This window comes from Balaenoptera borealis (assembly GCF_965194805.1).
Source record: "Balaenoptera borealis genome assembly, chromosome: 7".
NCBI lineage: Eukaryota > Metazoa > Chordata > Mammalia > Artiodactyla > Balaenopteridae > Balaenoptera > Balaenoptera borealis.
Window position 1 is genome coordinate 13,062,798 of NC_138864.1, and position 24,132 is coordinate 13,086,929.

General features: G+C 51.3%; 1 protein-coding gene across 5 annotated transcripts in view; it reads right to left on the reverse strand.

The window, feature by feature from the left end:
* Nucleotides 1–701: 701 nt before the first annotated feature.
* CCM2 (CCM2 scaffold protein) overlaps nucleotides 702–24,132 on the reverse strand; it is a 60,261-nt gene continuing 36,830 nt past the window's right edge. For all 5 annotated transcript variants that reach the window (XM_082400239.1, XM_082400237.1, XM_082400236.1 and 2 more), the window contains 8 exons: nucleotides 11,870–11,953; nucleotides 10,791–10,974; nucleotides 7,269–7,405; nucleotides 6,231–6,366; nucleotides 3,503–3,560; nucleotides 3,017–3,155; nucleotides 2,191–2,329; nucleotides 702–1,197 (listed from right to left, as the gene is read on the reverse strand). In XM_082400239.1, coding sequence (XP_082256365.1) covers nucleotides 917–1,197; nucleotides 2,191–2,329; nucleotides 3,017–3,155; nucleotides 3,503–3,560; nucleotides 6,231–6,366; nucleotides 7,269–7,405; nucleotides 10,791–10,974; nucleotides 11,870–11,953 — 1,158 coding nt within the window. In that variant the 3' untranslated portion in view covers nucleotides 702–916. The remainder of the gene's footprint in view (nucleotides 1,198–2,190; nucleotides 2,330–3,016; nucleotides 3,156–3,502; nucleotides 3,561–6,230; nucleotides 6,367–7,268; nucleotides 7,406–10,790; nucleotides 10,975–11,869; nucleotides 11,954–24,132) is intronic.

The following is a 24,132-nucleotide window of genomic DNA, read 5'->3' on the forward strand; positions in this document are numbered from 1 at the left end:
ACGGCCCTGCCCTCCCTCCTGGGGGCTCAAGTACCCACCCTGCTGAGCCTGGTGCTTCCCACACACGCGGTCAGGGGCCTCGCAGCAACGCGCAGGCGTCTTGCGGGCGAGGAAGCAATCCTGGAGCTGGGCCCTCCCGCGCCCACACAGCAGTGCCCAGGCCCCAGCCTGCAACCCGACGGCCCTGCCCTGGGGTCACCACCACTGCCTCCCCATGTCCTAAGGGGGACCGAGGCAAACGGCCTTGAAGGGGTGGGCACAGTGCCCCCCCCACCGGCCTTCCTGACGACCGGGGACCCTGGGCTCCAAGACGACGCACTCTCAGGGTGGGGACGGCACTTCTGGTGAAGGGGTGGTGTGCAGGTCTGCTGTGGAGACCACCATGACACTGGATGAGAGCCGGGGACTGGGGCCTGGGTGAGGGGGGAGGACAGCCAGCGCCCCCCAGACAGCCCAGTGCCCAGGTCCCGCCAGCGGGGCCTGATGTTCACGTCCACGTGTGCTTAGGACACCTGCTCTCTGCCCTGTGTCCACAACCCCAAATCAGGCCCTCCCCTTAGGCAGCGGGCATGAGTGCCCAGCCCACTGTGCCCAGCCTGGGCGTGCGGGTCTCAGACAGAGGCCAGAGCGCACACCCCGGCTCCTACCCCACAGGAGCAGGAACACGCTAGCAGAGATAAATTATTCACATTGCAGTAAACTTCTTTTAAGGTCTCTGAGAGTTTCAATAGAAACGTCATGTGCAAAATGACAGCTGTCCGGGGTCTGGCTGACAGGACCCCCTCCCGAGGCAGGGTGGCATGCAGGGGGCGCAGCGCGGCCTTCCGCCCCAGCACCAGGGTGCCTCCTTCACAGTAGAGCCACCTGCGCCCGGGGCCCCGCACGGGGAGGGCGGCTGGCAGGGGTCCCGGCGCCATCAGGCCGAGTCCTGGTCCATGCTGCAGCCCAGCGCCTCGATGTCGTTGCTGATGTCCGAGATCATGCGGTCCCACTCGTCCCCCTCCGAGGGCGCGGACTGGTCGTCAGAGCTGCCCGCGGCCCTGTTCCCGTTGGAGGTGGAGGTGGAGGTGGAGCTCATGGCCCGTCGGTACCTGCCGAAGCTGTCGGTGATGATGCCGCGGCCGTCCTTCACCCCGATGGTCTCCAGGAAGTTCTCGAAGTGCTGGCTGTCCTTCTCAGGGATGAAGGGCCGCAGACCTGCACACACACGGCACACCTGACCCTGCGGCTCCCGCACAAAGCCCACGGCCTGGGGGGACCACCCCACCACTCGCCCGCGTCTGGCCCGACCCTGGCAGGTGCCGTGGGCCCTGGCCCGGCCCTGCCTCTGCAGCGGGGCAGGCGTGGGCCGGGAGCCACACCCTCACGTCACTCCCCTGAGTCCTCACAGAAGCCCCATTGCACAGGTTTCCAGATGGAGGAGAGGAGGGGAGAGGAGAGGAGAGGGAGGAGGGGAGGCTGACGCAGGGCTCCGAGCACTGGCCCCGCCGCCCAGCCGTGCTCCCAGCGCCTGGGTGACCACCCACTTCCTGGAAAGACACCCCCTCCTATGCGAGAACAATACAAACAGGGGCCGTGGAGCCCAGCCCTGGCTGGCGACTGACTCCAGGGGGCAGTGGGGTCAGCAAGAGCTCGGACTGGACGCAGCAGGTCCGCCTCCAGCCCTTCACCCCCCGTGAGCAGCGCGCCCTCATCGGACCATTGGGGGCAGAGCCAGGACCCAGGAGCCTCCACCAGCCACCGTCAACCAGCCGTGTTCTCCGGGGTCAGCGTGGGGAAAGCAGAGGCGCTACCGGCCTCGCGCGCGTGCGCAGCCATCCAGGGCCCTGTCCGCGGCAGGCCCTGAGCACCCGCCCGCTGCGCTGACTCCGCGTGCTAAGCTCTCGGGGCCTCGGCTAAGGCCGTTCTTCACTGGGAATGGCGTCTTCACTCCTCCACCCAGCAAGCTCCCGCCCACCCTCGCAAACCTGCTCAAGCGCCACCTCCCTTGAAGAGCCTCCCCCGGCCCTCTCCAGGCAGCGCGGCGCCCACCTCCCCCTCAGCCTGGCTCCTGTGCGGCCCCTCCCGCTTCCCCGGGGGCAGGTCCCCGCCCGTCACTGGGACGAGCCCTCCCAGCCGCATCACTCAGGCCTCGCTGGCTGGCCCCATTCCTCACGGCGCCCCCGGCGCCCCCGTCCGTCGAGCGCTCACCGAGCAGCAGGAACTTGCGGCTGTCCCCGTAGAGCTGCCGCAGGTTGATGCAGAACTCGTGCACCGAGGCTCCATCGCGGTACTCGTGCAGCAGCGCCGCGAACTGCTGGATCTCCTGCGATGACAGCTTGGTGCGCAGCTGCCGAGAGAGCCAGGCCCGGGGCGGGGTGGTGACCGGCGCTGCCACCCCCCCTGCCCACACCCCACGCGACCCCAGAGGACCTGCAGCTCCACTGCTCCGGCCGGCAGGAGAGAGAGGCGCCCGCACCGTCCGCCCTAACCTGCAGCCGCGGCTGGCCAGGCTGACCGCAAGTGGGCGGAGGGCGCGTCTGCACACCACTGCCGGGGGCAGCGACCAGCACCCTGGAACCCAGAGTGATGCTCAGCCAGTTGACCAAGTTTCTAATGAGAACATCACGTGAAGTCGGGGGATGGGGGGAAAAGAATCTGCTGAGCGATGACAAGGCCCATCTGGCCCTTCCAGGAGTGACCCGGTCCTCTGCTACCGTCCACCACCAGAGACCCAGGGACAGGCCTGTGGTCCAGCCCCCGAGGCCAGAGCAGCCCACATGCTCAGGCCTTGGCCAACTCACGCCCTCCCCAAAGACTGACCTGGAGGGAAAGGCAGTGAGGCCCAGTTGCAAGCAAGGCGCCCACGCTCAACCCCAGCCCCACCCACAGAGAAGCACGCCTTCATCCTCCCCCCCACCCTGCCCCACCCCTGCAGGGAGATTCTAACCCCAAGGCCCGCCGGCCCCAGCACAGGCCTTCTAGAGCACGTGGGCCCTCTGGGGCCGGGGTCTCCTGACGGCGGCGGGCGGCGTACCGTGAGCATGTAGTCCTGCAGCAGCTCGGCGGCCGTGGCGCTCAGCTCGCTCTCACTGACCGTCTTGGCGTGGGGCGCCGTCTGCATGCAGAAGGACAAGGGCGACACGCCGCCTGCATGCGCACACTCGGGGAAGGAGCTGCAAGGACGCGAGCCGAGCCGTGGGTGGGCGGCCCCCCAGCCCTGCCCCTTGCCTGCACCCTCGACCCCCACGGGGGCCCAATTAGGGCCAGGGTCTGAGAGGAGGAGGGGGCCTGTCATGGAGGGAGGGGCTCGGGGCCGGACAGAGAAAGACACGTGCAGGGAAGGACCCAGAAGGGGCCCTCAGCCTAGCAGGGTCTCAGTGGAGCGATGATGTCACTGGTGTGACCCTGGGGAGCCCACTCACTGGAAGGCTCCTGAAGGGGGCGGGGGTGGGGGGAGGGATACCGACGAGGAGGGTGGAGCCAGGCAGCCATACTGGCACCACCAGGGCAGGGTACTCACAAAGTGCTGGCTTCCGCCTCATAGGACTCCTTCATGTCCACCTTCGTGGAAGAGTCGTCTGTGCAGAAAGTGCAGAACACAGAAGCTTCTGGTTACGTGAGGGAGGGGGCACTGAGTCCAGTGTCCAAACTCTAAGCAGGAGACGCAGAGCCCTGGCGGTGGGGAGCCTGCAGGCCTTCGTGGGCAGAGCCGGCCAGGCCCCTGGGCTGCACCCGCGCCTGCTCCTCCTGGGGGTCTTGTGAGATGCACCATCTGCTGCAGGGCTGGGCAGGAGGCAGGACAATGCTCTGGTTCTTGGAGGATGTGCCATGTGGCGGGGCTGGAGAGGGCTTCCCAATGGCCAGGACAAGAGAAGCACCACTGGTAGATGTGGGCACCACGTCCGGCAGCGTCCTAGGGGCTGTGCTACTTTGTCTTCTCTGATCCCAGCAGGTATCACCACTGCTCCAACTTTTAGATGAGGAACTGAATCAGAGAGGTTATGCAACTTGCCCCATGCCACACAGCTGGTGAGGGCAGAAGCCACGATCAGAGCCGGCAGGTCTGAGCCCCAGCCTGGACCCAGCCAGGCTCCATACGTGGACGGCTGCTCCCCGAGGACAGACACGGGGCCTCAGGGTGCCTGAGACCCTCAGACCAGCAAAGGGCCTGGTACACAGCAGCTACTTGGGCAACACCAAAGAGATGACCTAAGGTCCGTGTGACACAGACGAGGAGGAACGCCGAGGCACCATCACATGCAGCAAGCGAAGCTTTAAGAGAAAAGGGATCAGAAAACGTGGGAGTGGGGAGGGGACAGGGAGAGAAAAGGGACGTTTCTGGCAGTGGGAGGGAAGTGTGCAGTGAGCACAATAATGGCCCCAAGATGCCCCCGTCCAAACCCCAGGTGCACGTGCCAGGTGACGTGGCGACGGGGCTGGAGGTTGCTGGGCAGCTGACCCTGAGACAGGAAGATGCCCTGGGCTATCTGAGGGGGCTTGACGTGTGCCCCGGGCCCTTGGGTGTGGAGGGGGAGGGGCCGGACGGAGCTGCGACAACAGGAGGTCAGAGATGCCACCATGGCTGTGACTGTGGAGGGAGGAAGGCCGCGGGAAGCTGCAAAAGGCAGGAAACAGCTTCTCCCCGGAGTGTCAGGAGGAAGGCCGCTGGCCCGCACCCTGATTTGAGCCAGTGAGACCCACGGTGGGCTCGAACCTACAGAACCGTGAGAGACTAAGTCTGTGTGGCTCAAGCTGCTCAGTCGGGGTGACCTGTCACAGCAGCAGGAGAGAACTGACCCAGCAAGGAAGGCCCCGAGGCAGAAACCAGCAGAGGACGCGCGTGTCCGAGAGTGTGTGCGCACGGGGAGCGTGTATGCTGTGAGCGTCTAGTGTGCACGCTCGTGTGCGTCAAGTGTCTGTGAGGACGTGAGCGTGTGTGCTGTGTGGAGTGTGTGCACGCGTGTGACGTGATGTACGTACGTGTGCCGCGCGTGTGATGTATGTGGTGGGGGCATGTGCACACGTGGTGTGAGTGCGGGTGTGCCTGGGCCCCAGAGGGAGATCTGAGGGCTGGGGGACAAAGGACACCCACGCAGAGAGGAGGCCGGCAGGAAGGAAGCCCACGCGGGTAGGCTGAACATCCTGTGTTTACCTCGTGAAAACTCATTTAACAGTATAATTGCGATCTGTGTACTTTTTAGTAAAAAAGCTTATTAAAAAAAAAACCACTACTGGAAATTTCAATGCACAAGGGCCAAAGCAATCACACTAAAGCTGAACGTTTAAATATAGCTCAGTAAACGACCTGCTACCCACTGGGGAAGCCGCGGGCCTCTGGGCCTCAACCTCCCCACCTGCCCGTGAGGACAGACTGCCGGCCTCGCCGGGCTGTCTCTGTAGTGCTGTCGCGGCTCCAGCATGAACCGCGAGACCAGGAGGAGGTGAGAGAGCCGGCCCTTCCTCAGAAAGCCCCCTCAGCTCCGTCAGCACGCACAGGGTCCTGCGCTGGTCGTGGAGACGCGTGAGCCGCCGGGGGCGCGTGCAGGGCCGGACTCTCCACGGAAAGACCAGAGGCTGCCTGCCACGGAGGCTACCGCTGCGCTGTCTCCGATACCTTTCTTTCTGTCCACCTGACTGACGGAAGCCACGGGTCCTCAGTATACTAAGCATTTGAAAAGTGGATGCCGCTGGTGTTCAGAAGATTGAGCTCAAGTGGGCTACCACGCAAAGGAAGCATCTCGTGCGTGCTCACAGATTCCGGAAAACGCTCCCCAGATGCCCACACGGAGGAAGTGGCTCTGAGCGCTGGGCCGGCTGCACCGCCTTCGGGCCCCTTGCTCTTCCTGCCACTGCCCCCCACCCCGCCCCGGGCAGGCCTCGTCTTGGAAGGGGCCCCATACCCACTCTCAGCCCCAGCGCTGGGAGCCCCACCCGGCCCTGGGTTCTAAGTTTGGTAAAGTGACTTTGGCCAGGCGTGGTTCCAGAAAAAGTGTTTCCGGCCCCCCAGAGTGACGCAGGAAGCCACCAGGTGGCCTAAAGCAGGGAGTGGGGGGAACATGTGTGCCTGACTAAACTTGCAGATTCACGTGAACAGTGAAGTCTGGGAACACAGGGCGTCGGCTCAAACCCCCGGGACGCTGGCCACAGGGTCACCGCACAACAAGGCTGCCCAGGTGTTGTCCTGGGAAGAGCCCGCGGCAGAGTGAGCCCTGGTGGGAAGGGGCGGCGGGGCCCTCTTGCGCACGTACCACTGTGAAGGGACAGGTGGTGGGTGGGTGTCGAGGCCCCGTCAAATATGGCTCTGTCCAGGAAGTCAATGGTGGACTCCGTGTACACGATCTGGAAGACCTGGCCGAGCAGGGAGCACAGCTCTTCTGCGGCGACCTGCCAATGGAGGATAATGCGGAGCCTTCCTGGGCAGCTTCCGGACATCCGACACCTCAGATGCAGAACGAACACCTGCCCCGAGGGCCTGACGCCTCCCACTGCCCAACGGGGCCGCAAGGACACCAGCCCACACCCAGGAAGCGGGCTGGACCCGCAAGAGCGTCAGCTGCCGGCCCTCCTCCTCCACCGCCCTTCCAGCCAGCGCCGTCTCCCCACTCCTGTCCCAGCCACGGGAAAGGGGCAGGGAGGGAACAGCACCCGTGCCAGGTCACACGGACGGCACTCCTGACACCGCGCAACTGTTTCACATGTGTGCCGTTAACGCAGGGTCCCATCTGGGGCGGCTCTGCCCCTGGGACACGGGGCAGTGTCTGCAGGAGCTTCCAGTGGGGACAGGCCAGTGAGGCGGCCCCATGAGGAAGAACTTCCCAGCGGGAGGGTGGGCAGGGCTGGGGAGGAGGGATGCAGATCAGAGGCTACCTAAGGCGGGGCGGCCCTGCTTTGGTCTCACAGATGTGAAAGCTTAACAGAAGGGTATCAAGGGGCTCCCCGAGGCTGGTGGCTCTTGGGTGGCCGAGGTGGGGCCCCAAGCCCCAGCTCCCCACTCCCAAGCATCTTCCCCAAGGGCACAGCTCGGGGTACAGACCACGGCCCCTGTCAGTGTGGGGAAGGGAGGGGTGAGGCCCACCAAGAGAAGAACGAACCAGCGGACTGGGAGCCAGTGGGACCTGGGGTGGGACCTGGGTCAGGTGCTATGCGGGGCTGGATCAGGATATAGGCGGGGCTGGCTCTGCTGTGGGTGGAGCCTGGGCAAGCTGTAGGTGGGGCTGGGTCAGGACATGGCAGGGGATGGGCAGGCCGTGGGCAGGGCCTGGGTACCAGCTGCCAACCCTGCTCACCTTGCTCTCCGCGGCCAGGATCACCAGGCAGCATGCCTCCACAGGCCCCACTCCGCTCTCCGACAGGGAGCCTGCGGTGAGGCCTCTGGAACTTTCTGCACACAAACTCTGGCTGGGGGAGATGCCGGGGTCCTGGGCTGGGAAGTCAACACCGTGGCAGGTTAGGGCAGGTGTGGGAGCTCAACAGCAGGCTCTGGGCGGCCCCTACCTGACTCAGGTGGGAACAGGCCGAGCCAGGCGCACCCCCCTCGTCACCTTCCCTTCACAAGAGCACCCTCCCATCCTCACTCCCCTGCCACTGCCCACTCAGAGCCGTCACCTTACATGACCCTCCAGCATCTTTGCCAAAGACAGTGCGAGTATCTTAGGCTGAGATATGGAACTGCTAATATTCAGCTGCTTTTGATCGACACAAAAGCAAGCATTCACAGGGTTCTAGTGACAAGGTTAATACACAGTCCTGACAAGAGATGGGGAAACGAGGCACAGGGGGCAGAGCGCCAGGCCCGAGGGTGCGTGAGGGGCAGAAGCCAGGTAGGGATCTAGACGTGAGAGCCCCCGCCTGTGTTCCTAACACTACACACCGCCTCCTCACACGTAAGGTCTTGTGGGACGCGAGGGGGGATTCCTGAAGTGGGAAGGGGGGCCTGGGGCCCAGGGAAGCTTCTTCAGGAACAGGGCTCCAGGCCTGTCTGAGCGGATGCTCGGACACACCAGGGAGCAGGGAGTGGAGGTGAAGGTTGCGCTCCCCTGATGCCGGGGTAGCTCAGCGCAAGCCCACCCAGGAGGGAGACCACCCGAAGCTCAGACACGGCTGAGAGACGGGAGCCCAGGCAGCAACAGCCATGCTGGGGGCGGACGGGCCTGCAAAGACCGGGGCTCTGAAGGGCAGGGCTGGCCGCACCCTGTGCGGAGGCTGAGCCCCGTGAATCCCAGGGTTAGACCCCGGACTGCACCGTCCCACAGACCCACGGGCCACAGGTGCTGAGCGGCACCCGAAGTGGAAACTACCCACAAGGTCTCAGTTAGGACAAAGAAGACTGCGTGAGCGCTCACTAGCGACTGCTACCCTGACCTCGCTGACGTGACGTCTGGACATAAAGACCTAAATGAAATACATTAGTAACATTGATTTCACTTGTTCCGTTTTACATTTTTAGAACATTTTTAGTAGCTTTGTGGCTCGCACCTGTGGCTGCTCCCCAGGAAGCGGGCATGTGGCTCCAAAGCCACGCAAAGCAAGCCCACTTCCAGTCCCCCAGCGGCACCCAGCCACAGTCCTACAGGCCGTCCCCACAGGTCCCGGTTCAGATCCACTGTCCACTCTCCTATATCCGCAGAAACATCCTTTAACGAGATGTCTCCATGCCCCCCGAGCTCTGCCTGCCACGCGGAACGTCCTGCAGCCAGACCTGACCCCTACCCCGGCCCCATGTTGTCCCAAATGCCAGCATAGCCCGGGTTGAAGGAGGCACACAGACAGCCTGCGGGTAGCAGGCACTTAGTAAGTGTTAGCTACCACTGCCGGCACCTGTGCTGAGGACGGCCGCGTGCATCACCTGACACACAGCGCGCCTGATGGCACAGGGGCCTCTGAGGGACCAGGAGGCCCCTGGTCCGGAGGCTTCCCTTCAGGGCCATCCGCTAGAATGAGGAGGCCGCTCCAGGACACGGAATTCATTCTCTTTCTTTTAACTTGAAAGCTCTCAAAGCCCTGGGTCCTGGTTTTCATCTTTTGGAAAGTTTCTCCTACAGAGCTCATTCTCTTAGAAATAACTCGGTTACCTGTTTTCCTAGTAATCTGCTCCATGGTTAACACTGAGAAATGTCCTGGACACAAGAAACCCAGGGGCCAGCTCCCCTCCTACCAGCCCAAACGCCAGCAGGCCCGCAGCCAGAGTGCTCTCCTCATTGCTCGGTCCCTAGGGAGGCCCCCGGCCTCGGGCCTCCTGCGGGGACAGTCCCCTGGCAGGGCACGGCAGCTACCACGGCACTGGGCAGCACTGATGGAAGCAGTTACACAGCCAGTTCCTCAACCAGCCGGCCACCACCCACCCACCAGGTGACCATCTGCTCCCAGGTAGGCCACCAGCAGCAGTGGAAGTAAACAGAATCCTCCTGACAGGTTTACTGTGGAGATTAAACGAGATCATTCATGTCACACACTTTCTACTAGTCTGAGCCACCTTCAATTGTCATTTTTGTAGATTAAAATGCAGCTTCATGTTGTTCAACCGAAAATAATGCCTGTCATTAAATGGTAGCTGCTCACTGAACACAATACGGGGAAATGAGGAACCAGCAGAGCACAGAGGGGACCTCGCTCCAAAGTGCAGCACGACAGAGCAGGGGTGTGTGTGAGTGTGCATGTGAACTAGCGAGTATGAATGAGAGTGTGTGAGTGTGTGGGACCCGTGTGAGCGCATGTGAGTGCAAGGATGTACATGGGTGTTACAAGCACGTGTGGGGAGTGTGTGTGCGTGCGTGCGTGCTGTGTGTGACGCTGCGGAGGGGACACTAAGCCACAGCCACACAGAGGAGAGGGGCTGTAGTAATCCCGGCAGCCACCTGCACAAACCGCTCCAGTTACCTGTGCACACGGGCCCTTGCACGGGAACCTCCTTGAAGCTCGAGGAGTCAGTAATGGGAAAGCTCACCAGGGCCCTGGCTCTTAAAAAGCCCTCAGATCCCCGTGAACTAACGACCTCAAGCAGAAATACGACTCTGCACTGCCGGAAGCACAGAGTGCGACCCAGGCCGGTCCAGCGGGCCACCCTCACGCCCCGCCACCGGCCCTTTGGGGCCCAACCCAGCCGCCGCCAGTGCCTAAAGGAGCCCAGGACGGTGTCCGTGCCGCAGCGACAACCTGAGAGCTGCCCGCCGGGAAGGGCACGGCATGTGTGAAACCGTGATTTCGCTCCTCATTCCTCAGGGACTTAGGCCAGGGCTCTGGACCCGCCAGGCAGCCTGTCCGGCAGTGCCAAGTAAGGCGGCGCTGCACCCTCATCGCCAGGTGAGAGGTGTGGGCTGGGCGAGGGGAGCTGACGGCTGGTTTAAGGTTCTCTCTGATTCTCCTACACGGACACACTCAGAACGTCTCGCAGACAGAGAGCTCCTTGCTGGTCTGGTCTCATCTTTGCTCCCCCCGCTTTGGGAAGACCGCCTGGCCAAAGGCAGGGGCCGAATGTTGGCTGGGCTGAGCTGAGGCCCACCCTCACCCTGTGGAGCCACCTGCGCCCGGGGCTCTAGCAGGCCTGGGTGCCAGAGGCCACGCCAGCATCCCGGACGGGGGCCGCGCTGAGTGACAGTGGCTGAGCTCAGCACCTGTTCCTCACAGCCTCCTGGGTCACTGCCCTTCTCTGGACAGAGGGCTTCTCTCAGGCACAGTGGGCAGCAGTGGCTGACCCACCGCTGTAGAAACTGTCTCCAGAGCTCCGTGAAATCCACGGACTCACTCCTCAGGACAGAGGCGTGGTCGGCATCTGCCAAGGACCCTCCTGACCCCACTCCCCAGGTCCATACCTGTCTTTAGGACCACCAGGTGTGAGGCGTCATCCCGCACGTAGGACACGGCGGCGATGTCATGGATGGGGACCCTGAGGATGGTGTCCTCCCCGTCCCTCCAGGCCAGCTTGACGTTGTAGGCAGACAGGCTGATGACAGCGTCATGCTCCTGGGTCAGGTGTCCGGGGAGCTGGTGGGCTCTCTGGAAGGAAGCACACGGCATCAGAAACACAGGGCCCGGCCACAGGCTCCCCTGGGGCCCCGCACCGTGTGTGGCACACGCAGCCCTCACAGCCAGTGCTGACTCATGGGCAGGGTGCTGCTCCCCTGAGAGCAGCCACGCTCGCTCCCAGGGCACTGCTGTGCTCAAACCACGTGGGGGGTTCTTCTGGAACCGCCTTTAGGCTCAGACCTGTGGCGTGTGGTTTGGATATCTCGAAAACGTGAATTGTGAAACAGCCCAGAACCACCAGGAGCAAGTCTGGAGAAGAAAGTTCATGTTCAGACTGAGGAACAGTCTTGATAGCCAAGGGCCAAGTGCACCCTTGACATGATGGGACTGGGTCATCCCTCACGGCCATGAAGGCCCAAGGTCAGAGGGCCAAGAGCTGGTGTCAGAGAACAAGGGTCAGAGGTTGGGGTTAGGAGGTGGAGCAAATTGAGGGTCAGAGGTCGGGGTTGAGAGGTGGAGCAGACTGAGGGTCAGAGGTTGGGTTAGGAGGTGGAGCAGGCTGGCGGTCAGAGGTCGGGTTAGGAGGTGGAGCAAACTGAGGGTCAGAGGTCAGGGCTGGGAGGTGTAGCAAACTGAGGGTCAGAGGTCAGGGTTAGGAGGTGAAGCAAACAGGGTCAGAGGTCAGGGTTGGGAGGTGGAGCAAACAGGGTCAGAGGTCAGGGTGGGAGGTGGAGCAAACTGAGGGTCAGAGGTCAGGGTGGGGAGGTAGAACAGGCTGAGGGTCAGAAGTTAGGGTTAGGAGGTGGAGCAGGCTGAGGGTCAGAGGTCAGGGTTGGGAGGTGGAGCAGGCTGAGGGTCAGAGGTCAGGGTTGGGAGATGGAGCAGGCTGAGGGTTAGGAGGACAGAGTCGGGCAGATGGGGTTACCTTTGCATTGTCTATGTAATGCAGGATTTCAGTCCTACTGGAGGGATTCAGGTATCCTGGGATGGACGTTAATTGACCTAAGTACTGAAAGAAAGTGGAGAGAGAAAGTGCCGTGAGAAAGGGAAGATGAGGCAACACCACCACGGGCCAGCAGAGCACTGCGAGAGCCTCGTGCATCCCCACCACCAGGCCCCTCGGCCGCAGCCCCGGCTCGCAGCGGGGGGCTCCTCAAGGCAGCGCGCTCCAGGTTTTTAGCAAAATCTCCACCGGCTGAGGAGAACACTCCCACACTTCCCACCAGGCTGCATCAATGTGGTCACCAAAGGCCTGCAAAGGACACCGCAAAATTAGTTCGGTGAAATCTGGATTCTAAAAGGACAGACAAGGGACTTCCCTGGCCCTGGTTCAATCTCTGATAGGGGAACTAAGATCCCGCAAGGCGCATGGTGTGACCAAAAGATAAAAATAAAAATGAAAAATAAATAAAAGGACCGACAAGGATGGCTTGTGTTTCCAGGTCATGGTTGGAAACTGAAAACAACGGTTCTGCACAACCTGCTAAAAGTAAACGTGTTAAGTCACGAAGGGCCACGCAGCTGAGCGATGAGCATAGAGAAATGAAGTGACACGAGGCCACGAAGCACCTGGCTAACAAGCCTCAACGAAAAGGGCCCCAAGCGCGGTGCGGACACAGTGCTGCATCAGCTGTGTTCGCGTCACATCTCCACCGATTAACGCAGTTTTTAAATGTGATTTAATGGGTTACTGATTTCTCTTACAGCCAACATTTCTCATCCTCTCACTAACTCAAATGTTTAAGATCACTGTTAACAGGGTGACAACAGACTTCCTGTCTCCAGTTTGACGTCGTCACTCCTGTCCTCACAAGAAAAGAGCTGAACAAACTGAAAAATCAACATGTCTTCTCAGATCCATCAGAGAACAAGGTCACAGGGCAAGCTGCTGCCCCCAAAACTGGAGAGAGCAACGGGGGACAGAGAATATCACAGCCCCCGGGGAGAAGCCACAGGAGCCGGCCTGGGAGGCGCACCAGAAGGGGACTGACCAAGGTCTGGACATGGGCACGGACAAGCTTGAGACAAAACTCTGGGGGCCAGGCAGGAAGGCCTCTTTACCTCAGCTCCTTTTACCTGAATCACCACACCCAGCTTGCAACAAAAAATTACAAGGCATGCTAATAGGCAAAGAACACTGAACATACACGGCAAGCATCAGAACCAGACTTAGATATGGCAGAGATTTTGGAATTATCAGACCAAGAATTTAAAACAACTATGATTAACATGCTAAGGGCTCTAATAAAGTGAACATCATGCAAGAACTGATCGGTGATGTAAGCAAAGAGATGGAAATTCTAAGGAAAAAAATCAATGGGAAATGTTAAAAACCAAAAACATTACAACAGAAATGAAGAATGCTTTTGATTCGTTCACCAGTAGATGGACACAGCTTGGAGATATGTCAGTAAAAACTCCCAAAACTGAAAAGGAAATAGAAAAAAGAAAAGAAGGGAAAAAACAAACCAAAAAAAAGGAATAGAATATCGAACAATAGAAAATTACAAAAGGTATAACAAATGTGTAGTGGGACTACCAGGAAAAGAAGGGGAGAAAGAAACACAAGAAATACTTGAAGCAATAATGGCTAAGAATTTCCTCAATGTCAGACACCAAACCACAAACCCAGGAAGCTCAGAGGACATCAAGCAGGATAAATAGCAAAACAAAAAACAAAACCAAAAACTACACCTAGGCATATCATATTCAAATTGCAAAAAAATCAAAGACCAAGAGAAAACCTTGAAGTAAGCAACAGGAAAACACCAAATAGCACCTTACCTACAGAGAAGCAGGGGTAATAACGATATCAAACTTCTCTTCAGAAACCATGCAAGCAAGAGAAGAGTGAAACACTCAGTATTGAAAGAAAAACCCACGAACCTACAATTCTACATCTGGTGAAACTGTCCTTCAAAAGTGAAGGAGAAATAAAGACTTTCTCAGACAAACAAAAATTGGGAGATTTCACGATTACCTGGCAGGAGATGTTAAGAGAATTTATTCAGAGAGAAGGAAAATGATTTGGTCAGAAATTGATCTACATCAAGGAAAAAACATGAGAGAAGAAATAAATAAAGGTAAAATAATACCTTCTACTTTACTTATTGTAGTTGATCTAACAGATAACAGTTTGTTCAAAAGAAAAACAGCAAGATGTATTGGGTAATTAATTTGCTTATAAGGTACCTGCACTACCTGTGAAGCAATGTAGCGTTATTTGAAAACGGATTAAGATTAGTTGTAAATGTAAACAGCAAACCCTAGGGCAACCACTAAAAATATTTATAAAGAAGTATAATTGAGGGCCACAGGGTTCAAGATGGCAGAGTAGAAGGACAGGCGCTCACTCCCTCTTGTGAGAGCACTGGAATCACAACTAACTGCTGAACAATCATCAACAGGAAGACACTGGAACTCACCAAAAAAGATACCCCATATCCAAGGACAAAGGAGAAGCTGCAATGAGACGGGAGGAGGGGCACAATCACAATAAAATCAAATCCCATAACCGCTGGGTGGGTGAGTCACAAACTGGAGAACAATTATGCCACAGAAGTCCACCCACTGGAGTGAAGGTTCTGAGCTCCACGTCAGGCTTCCCAACCTGGGGATCCAGCAATGGGAGGAGGAATTCCCAGAGAATCAGACTTTGAAGGCTAGTGGAATTTGATTGCAAGACTTCGACAGGACTGGGGGAAACAGGGACTCCACTCTTGGAGGGCACACACAAAGTAGTGTGCACATCGGGACCCAGGGGAAGGAGTAGTGATGCCATAGGAGACTGAACCAGACCTATCTGCCAGTGGTGGAGGGTTTCCTGCAGAGGCAGGGGGTAGCTGTGGCTCACTGTGGGGACAAGGACACTGGCAGCAGAAGTTCTGGGAAGTGCTCCTTGGCGTGAGCCCTCCCAGAGTCCGCCATTAGCCCCACCAAAGAACCTGTACTCGCCAGTGCTGGGTCACCTCAGGCCAAACAACCAACAGGGAGGGAACTCAGACCCGCCTATCAGCAGACAAGTGGATTAAAGTTTTACTGAGCTCTGCCCACCAGAGCAACACCCAACTCTACCTATCACCAGTCCCTCACATCAGGAAACTTGCACAAGCCTCTGAGATAGCCTCATCCACCAGAGGGCAGACAGCAGAAGCAAGAAGAACTATAATCCCGCAGCCTGTGGAACAAAAACCACATTCACAGAAAGATAGACAAAATGAAAAGGTAGAGGACTACGTACGTAACAGATGAAGGAACAAGATAAAACCCCATAAAAACAACTAAACGAAGTGGAGACAGGCAACCTTCAAGAAAAAGAATTCAGAATAATGATAGTGAAGATGATCAAGGACCTCAGAAAAAGAATGGAGGTAGTGATTGAGAAGATGCAAGAAATGTTTAACAAAGACCTAGAAGAATTAAAGAACAAACAAACAGAGATGAACAATACAATAACTGAAATGAAAAATACACTAGAAGGAATCAATAGCAGAATAACTGAGGCAGAAGAACGGATAAGTGACCTGGAAGACAGAATGGTGGAATTCACTGCCATGGACGATAACAAAGAAAAAAGAATGAAAAGAAATGAAGACAGCCTAAGAGACCTCTGGGACAACATTAAACACACCAACATTCGCATTATAGGGTTCCAGGAGGAGAAGAGAGAGAGTAAGGACCCGAGAAAATATTTGAAGAGATTATAGTCGAAAACTTCCCTAACATGGGAAAGGAAATAGCCACCCAAGTCCAGGAAGCACAGAGAATCCCAGGCAGGATAAACCCAAGGAGAAACACGCCAAGATACACAGTAATCAAGTGGACAAAAATTAAAGACAAAGAAAAATTATTAAAAACAACAAGGGAAAAACAACAAATAACGTACAAGGGAACTCCCATAAGGTTAATAGCTGATTTCTCAGCAGAAACTCTACAAGCCAGAAGGGAGTGGCACGATATATTTAAAGTGATGAAAGGGAAGAACCTACAAACAAGATTACTCTACCCAGCAAGGATCTCATTCAGATTCAACGGAGAAATCAAAAGCTTTACAGACAAGCAAAAGCCAAGAGAATTCAGCACCAACAAACCAGCTCTATGACAAATGCTAAAGGAACTTCTCTGAGTGGGAAACACAAGAGAAGAAAAGGACCTAGAAAAATAAACCCATAACAATTAAGAAAATGGTAATAGGAACATACATATCAATAATTACCTTAAATGTGAATGGATTAAATGCTCCAACCAAAAGACACAGGCTCGCTGAATGGATACAAACACAAGACCCATATATATGCTGTCTACAAGAGACCCACTTCAGACCTGGGGACACATACAGAAAGTGAGGGGATGGAAAAAGATATTCCATGCAAATGGAAATCAAAAGAAAGCTGGAGTAGCAATGCTCATATCAGATAAAATAGACTTTAAAATAAAGAATGTTACAAGAGACAAGGAAGGACACTACATAATGCTCAAGGGATCAATCCAAGAAGAAGATATAACAATTATAAATATATATGCACCCAACACAGGAGCACCTCGATACATAAGGCAAATGCTAACAGCTATAAAAGTGGAAATCGACAGTAACACAATAATAGTGGGGGACTTTAACACCTCACTTACACCAATGGAAAGATCATCCAGACAGAAAATTAATAAGGAAACACAAGCTTTAAATGACACAATAGATCAGATAGATTTAATTGATATTTATAGGACATTCCATCCAAAAACAGTAGATTACACTTTCTCCTCAAGTGCACACCGAACATTCTCCAGGACAGATCACATCTTGGGTCACAAATCAAGCCTCAGTAAATTTAGGAAAACTGAAATCATATCAAGCATCTTTTCCGACCACAACGCTATGAGATTAGAAATCAATTACAGGGGAAAAAACGTAAAAAACACAAACACATGGAGGCTAAACAATACATTACTAAATAACCAAGAGATCACTGAAGAAATCAAAGAGGAAATCAAAAAATACCTAGAGACAAATGACAATGAAAACGTGACGATCCAAAACCTATGGGATGCAGCAAAAGCAGTTCTAAGAGGAAAGTTTATAGCAATACAAGCCTACCTCAGGAAACAAGAAAAATCTCAAATAAACAATCTAAACTTACACCTAAAGGAACTAGAGAAAGAAGAACAAACAAAACCCAAAGATATTAGAAGGAAAGAAATCATAAAGATCAGAGCAAAAATAAATGAAATAGAAACAAAGAAAACAGTAGCAAAGATCAATAAAACTAAAAGCTGGTTCTTTGAGAGGATAAACAAAATTGATAAACCTTTAGCCAGACTCATCAAGAAAAAAAGGGACGGACTCAAATCAATAAAATTAGCAATGAAAACAGAAAAGTTACAATGGACACCACAGAAATACAAAGCATCCTAAGAGACTACTACAAGCAACTCTACACCAATAAAATGGACAGCCTGGAAGAAATGGACAAATTCTTAGAAAGGTATAACCTTCCAAGACTGAACCAGAAGAAACAGAAAATATGAACAGACCAATCACAAGTTACGGAGTTGGAAGTGTGATTAAAAATCTTCCAACAAACAAAAGTCCATGACCAGATGGCTTCAGAGGTGAATTCTATCAAACATTTAGAGAAGAGCTAACACCAATCCTTCTCAAACTCTTCCAAAAAATTACAGAAGAAGGAACACTCCCAAACTCATTCTACAAGGCCACCATCACCCTGATACCAAAACCAGACAAAGATACTATAAAAAAAGAATACTGCAGACCAATATCACTGATGAATATAGATGCAAAAATTCTCAACAAAATACTAGCAAACAGAATCCAACAACACATTAAAAGGCTCATACACCATATCTAGTGAGATTTATCCCAGTGATGCAAAGATTCTTCAATATATGCAAATCAATCAATGTGATACACCATATTAACAAATTGAAGAATAAAAACCATATGATCATCTCAATAGATACAGAAAAGCTTCTAACAAAATTCAACACCCATTCATGATAAAAACTCTCCAGAAAGTGGGCTCAGAGGGAACTCACCTCAACATAATAAAGCCCACATACAACAAACCCACAGCAAACATCATTCTCAATGGTGAAAAACTGAAAGCATTTCCTCTAAGATCAGGGACAAGACAAGGATGTCCACTCTCGCCACTACTATTCAACATGGTTTTGGCAGTCATAGCCACGGCAATCAGAGAAGAAAAAGAAATAAAAGGAATACTAATTGGAAAAGAAGAAGTAAAACTGTCACTGTTTGCAAATGCCATGATACTATACATAGATAATCCTAAAGATGCCATCAGAAAACTACTAGAGCTAATCAATGAATCTGGTAAAGTTGCAGGATACAAAGTTAATGTACAGAAATCTCTTGCATTCCTATACACTAACAACGAAAGATCAGAAAGAGAAATTAAGGAAACAATCCCATTCACCACTGCAACAAAAAAAATAAAATACCTAGGAATAAACCTACCTAAGGAGGTAAGAGACCTGTACTCAGAAAACTATAAGACACTGATGAAAGAAATCAAAGATGACACAAACAGATGGAAAGATATACCATGTTCATGGACTGGAAGAATCAACATTGTGAAAATGACCATACTACCCAAAGCAATCTACAGATTCAATGCAATCCCTATCAAATTACCAACGGCATTTTTAACAGAACTAGAACAAAAAATCTTAAAATTTGTATGGAGACACAAAAGACCCCGAATAGCCAAAGCAGTCTTGAGGGAAAAAAATGGAGCTGGAGGAATCAGACTCCCTGACTTCAGACTATACTACAAAGCTACAGTCATCAAGACAATATAGTACTGGCACAAAAACAGAAATATAGATCAATGGAACAGGATAGAAAGCCCAGAGATAAACCCACGCACCTATGGTCAACTAATCTATGACAAAGGAGGCAAGGATATACAATGGAGAAAAGACAGTCTCTTCAATAAGTGGTGCGGGGAAAACTGGACAGCTACATGTAAGAGAATGAAATCAGAACACTCCCTAACACCATACACAAAAATAAACTCAAAATGGATTAGAGACCTAAATGTAAGACCGGGCACTATAAAACTCTTAGAGGAAAACATAGGAAGAACACTCTCTGACATAAATCACAGCAAGATCTTTTTTGATCCACTTCCTAAAGTAATGGAAATAAAAACAAAAATAAACAAATGGGACCTAATGAAACTTAAAAGCTTTTGCATAGCAAAGGAAACTGCAAACAAGACGAAAAGACAACCCTCAGAATGGGAGAAAATATTTGCAAACAACGCAACTGACAAAGGATTAATCTCCAAAATATATAAACAGCTCACGCAGCTCAATATTAAAAAAACAAACAACCCAATCAAAAAGTGGGCAGAAGGCCTAAATAGACATTTCTCCAAAGAAGACATACAGATGGCCAACAAACACATGAAAAGGTGCTCAACATCACTAATCATTAGAGAAATGCAAATCAAAACTACAATAAGGTATCACCTCACACCAGTTAGAATGGGCATCATCAGAAAATCTACAAACAACAAATACTGAAGAGGGTGTGGAGAACAGGGAACCCTCTTGCACTGCTGGTGGGAATGTAAATTGATACAGCCACTATGGAGACAGTATGGAGGTTCCTTAAAAAACTAAAAATAGAACTACCATATGACCCAGCAATCCCACTACTGGACATATACCCAGAGAAAACCATAACTCAAAAAGACACATGCACCCCAGTGTTCATTGCAGCACTATTTACAATAGCCAGGTCATGGAAACAACCTAAATGTCCATCAACAGACGAATGCGTAAAGAAGATGTGGTACATATATATACAAAGGAATATTACTCAGCCATAAAAAGGAACGAAATTGGGTCATCTGCAGAGACGTGGATGGACCTAGAGACTGTCATACAGAGTGAAGAAAGCCAGAAAGAGAAAAACAAATATCGTATATTAACGCATATACGCATTATGTGGAATCTAGAAAAATGGTACAGATGAACCAGTTTGCAAGGCAGGAATAGACACAGGTGTAGAGAACAAACATATGGACACCAAACGGGGAAAGCAGGGGCATGGATGGTGGTGGTGGTGGTGGGATGAACTGGGAGATTGGGATTGACATATATGCACTAATATGTATAAAACAGAGAACTAATAAAACCTGCTGTATAATAAATAAATAAATAAAGAGAAGCCACCATAATGAGACGCCCACGCACCACAACAAAGAGTATCCCCTGCTCGCCGCAACTAAAGAAAAGCCAGCATGCAGCAACGAAGACCCAATGGAGCCAAAAATAAAATAAATAAAATAATAAAAAACAAAAAAAACAAGAAGTATAATTGATATGTTAAGGAGAAACAATGGAATTATAAAAATGTTCAAATAAAACCAGATAAAGCAGAAATAGAGTAGAAGACAAAACAAACAAAGAACAAGAGCAACAAATAGAAAACAATTACAGGGCTTCCCTGGTGGCGTAGTGGTTAAGAATCCGCCTGCCAATGAAGGGGACACGGGTTCAAGCCCTGGTCTGGGAAGATCCCGCATGCCGCGGAGCAACTAAGCCCGTGCGCCACAACTACTGAGCCTGCGCTCTAGAGCCCGTGAGCCACAACTACTGAGCCCACGTGCCACAACTACTGAAGCCCGTGGCGCCTAGAGCCCATGCTCCGCAACAAGAGAAGCCACCGCAATGAGAAGCCCGCGCACCGCAACAAAAGAGTAGCCCCTGCTCGCCACAACTAGAGAAAGCCCGCGCACCACAACAAAAGAGTAGCCCCCGCTCGCCACAACTAGAGAAAGCCTGCGCACAGCAACGAAGACCCAACGCAGCCAAAAATAAATAAATAAAATTAATTAATTTTTTTTTTAAATTAAGAAAATAACTACAAATATGGTAAATATTAATCCAACTATGTCAATAATCACTTTAAATGTGAATCATCTGAATATACCAATTAAAAGACAAAAACTGTCAGACTGGATAAAAAATTCAAGACACAAGTATATGCTGTCTATAAGAAACCGACTTTAAAGAGGGGTATTACATAATAAAAACATAACAATCCTTAATGTGTATGCACCTAACAACAGAGCTTCAGAAACACATGAGGCAAAAACTGATAGAACTACGGGGAGAAACAGATGAATCCACTATTACAGCTGAAGACTTCAACACCCCCCTCTCAGAAATGGACAGAAAATGACAGATCCAGCAGGCAGAAAATGATTAAGGACAAAGGTGAACTCAACATCTTCCACCAACTGCATATAACTAACATCAACAGACTACTTCATCCAACAACAGCATTCAACAGAATACACATTCTTCTCAAGCTCACATGAACATTCACCACGACAGAGCACATTCTGGGCCATAAAACACACCTTAACAAATTTAAAAGAACAGAAACCATACAAAGTATGTTCTCAGATCCCAACGGAATTCTTTCCTTTTTGGCGGCACTGTGCGGCTTGCAGGATCTTAGTTCCCTGACCAAGGATTGAACCCAGGCCCCCTGCAGTGGAAGCACAGAGTCCTAACCACTGGACCACTAGTGGAATTCCCTGAAAGACACAATCTACCAAAATTCACATAAGGAGAAATGGATAATGTGAATAGGCATATAAGCTATTAAGGAAATTGAATCAATAATAACTTTCTAAAACAGAAAGTATCAGGCCCAGACAGATTCACTGGTTAATTCTACTCAACATTTAACGAAGAAACTATACCAATTCTCTATAATCTCTTCCAGAAAATGAAAAGAGAAAACACTTCCTAACCCATTTTTTGAGGCAGCATTACCTTAGTATCAAAACCAAAGATACTACAAGAAAGGAAAGACCAATATTTCTCATAAAATAGATACAAAAATCTTCAACAAAATATTAGCAAATCAAATCCAACAACGTATAAAAAGAATTATAAACCAAAAGCAAGTGGGATTTATCCCAGGTATGCAAAGTTGACTCTACATTCAAAAATTATTTAATGTGATCCACCACTTTAACAGGCTAAAGAGAAAAATCATATGGTATCAATAGATGCAGCAGAAGCATTTAACAACCTCTAATATTCATAACAAAAACTCTCAGCAAACTAGAAATAGAGGGGAACTTCCTCAACTTGATAAGGAACATGTACAAAAAACCTACAGCTAACATCAATACTTAATGGTAAGAAGCTCTAAGATTGCCTGAGACCAGGAACAAGGAAAGGATGTCCCCTCCCACCACTGCTTTTCAATACTGTACTGGAAGTCCTAGATAATGCAGTAAGACAAGAAAAGGAAATAGAAGGTCAAGATTGGGAGGGAAGAAATCAAACTGTCTTTGTTTGCAGATGCCCTCTCTGACTGGGGAACCAAGCAGGCAGGTTACTCTGGGATTACCAAATGCAAGCAAGGTAAACACAGAGGCCTGAGTCAGTTCACCTACTGCTGTGCCAGGCAACCACCTGCCCACAGAGAAGAAAACTGGCGCAGAGAGGAGAGGGACCGGCAGAAGCTCACACAGGGCACAGTGGCAGATACAGGCTGAGTCTAGGCACAGTCAGATGAGCATCCTAAACTTCAGAACAGCTGCATTCAAGAGCTGTTCAGTGTGTGCTGGGTAGCTCCAAAGGGAAATGCATACTCATTCTAAAAAGTTTTAGATTTTATCCTTTCTAAGGTGGGGGTGAGGGGGAGAGAATAAAACTAACTGTGTACTAGTTTCCCCACTCTCTACAGGGCTGAGAGTCCACCCCTCTGACAGAACAGTTTAGAAATAAATAAGTAGCACATCTAATTACTGGCTCATACTTAAGGTTGTTACAAATGAACATTCCAGAACGTTGTCACAGATGTGCAGCTAGCAGAGGCCTTTCTATCCTCTTCTTATGTGCTCATGTAAACCAAATGCAAACCCTTCCTTAAATTTATCAATATTACACCTTTCATCTATTCTCACACTTCCTGATTTCAAAACTTACTACAAAGCTACAATAACCAACAGTGTGGTATTGGCATCAAGACAGATATTCAGAGCAATGAAATAGAATAGAGAGCTCAGAAATAAACCCTCATATACAGTGTCAGTTGATTTTTGATAAGGGTGCCAACACCATTCAGTGGGGAAAGGACAATCTTTTCAACAAGTGGTACTGGGAAAACAAGACTCCACACACAAAAGAATCAAGTTTGACCCTTAGCTAACACCATACACAAAAATTAACTCAAATGGATCAAACACCTAAATTTAAGACCTAAAACTATAAGACTCTTAGAAGAAAACATAGAGGAAAAGCTTCATGACATTGGATGTGGCAATGATTTACTGGATATGATACCAAAAGCACAGGCAATAACAAAAGGTGGAAGCAACTCAATTCTTGACGGAAGAATTGGACAAACAAAATGTGTTATCAACAGTGGGATATTATTCATCGTTAAAAGGGAAGGAAATTCTGATACATGCTACAACATGGATAAGCCCAGGCGCAAAAAGGTAAATACTATATGATTCCACTTATATGAGGTATCCAGAGCAGTCAAATTCAGAGAGACACAAAGTGGAATGGTGGCTGTCAGAGGCTGGGGGGGAGGGAGAAACGGGGTTATTGTTTAACAGGTGCAGAGTGTCAGTCTGGCAAGGTGAAAACAATCCTGGAGGTGAATGGTGGTGATGGTTGCACAGCAACGTGAATGTTAGAACACTTAAACTGTACACTTAAAAATGGTTAAGATGGTAAATTTTATGTTATGTGTATTTTAACACAATTTTAAAAACCTTTAATGTGGGGGGAAAAAAAAGCACAGGCAATAAGAGAAAAAAAAAAAGACAAACTGGACTTCATCAAAATTTAAAACTTTGTACATCAAAGGACACCATCAATAGAGTGCAAAGACAACCTACCCAATGGGAGAAAATATTTGCAATCATATATCTGACAAGAAGTTAATACCCAGAATACAAAAAGAACTCCTATAACTCCACAACAAAAAACCAAACAACCTGATTAAGAAATATGCAAAGGACTTAAACAGTATTTCTCCAAAGAAGGTGTATAGATGGCCAATAAGCACATGAAAAGATTCTCAATATCACTAGTAACTAGCAAAATGCAAATCAAAACCACAGTGAGATACTACTTCACACCCATCTGGACGGCTACTATCAA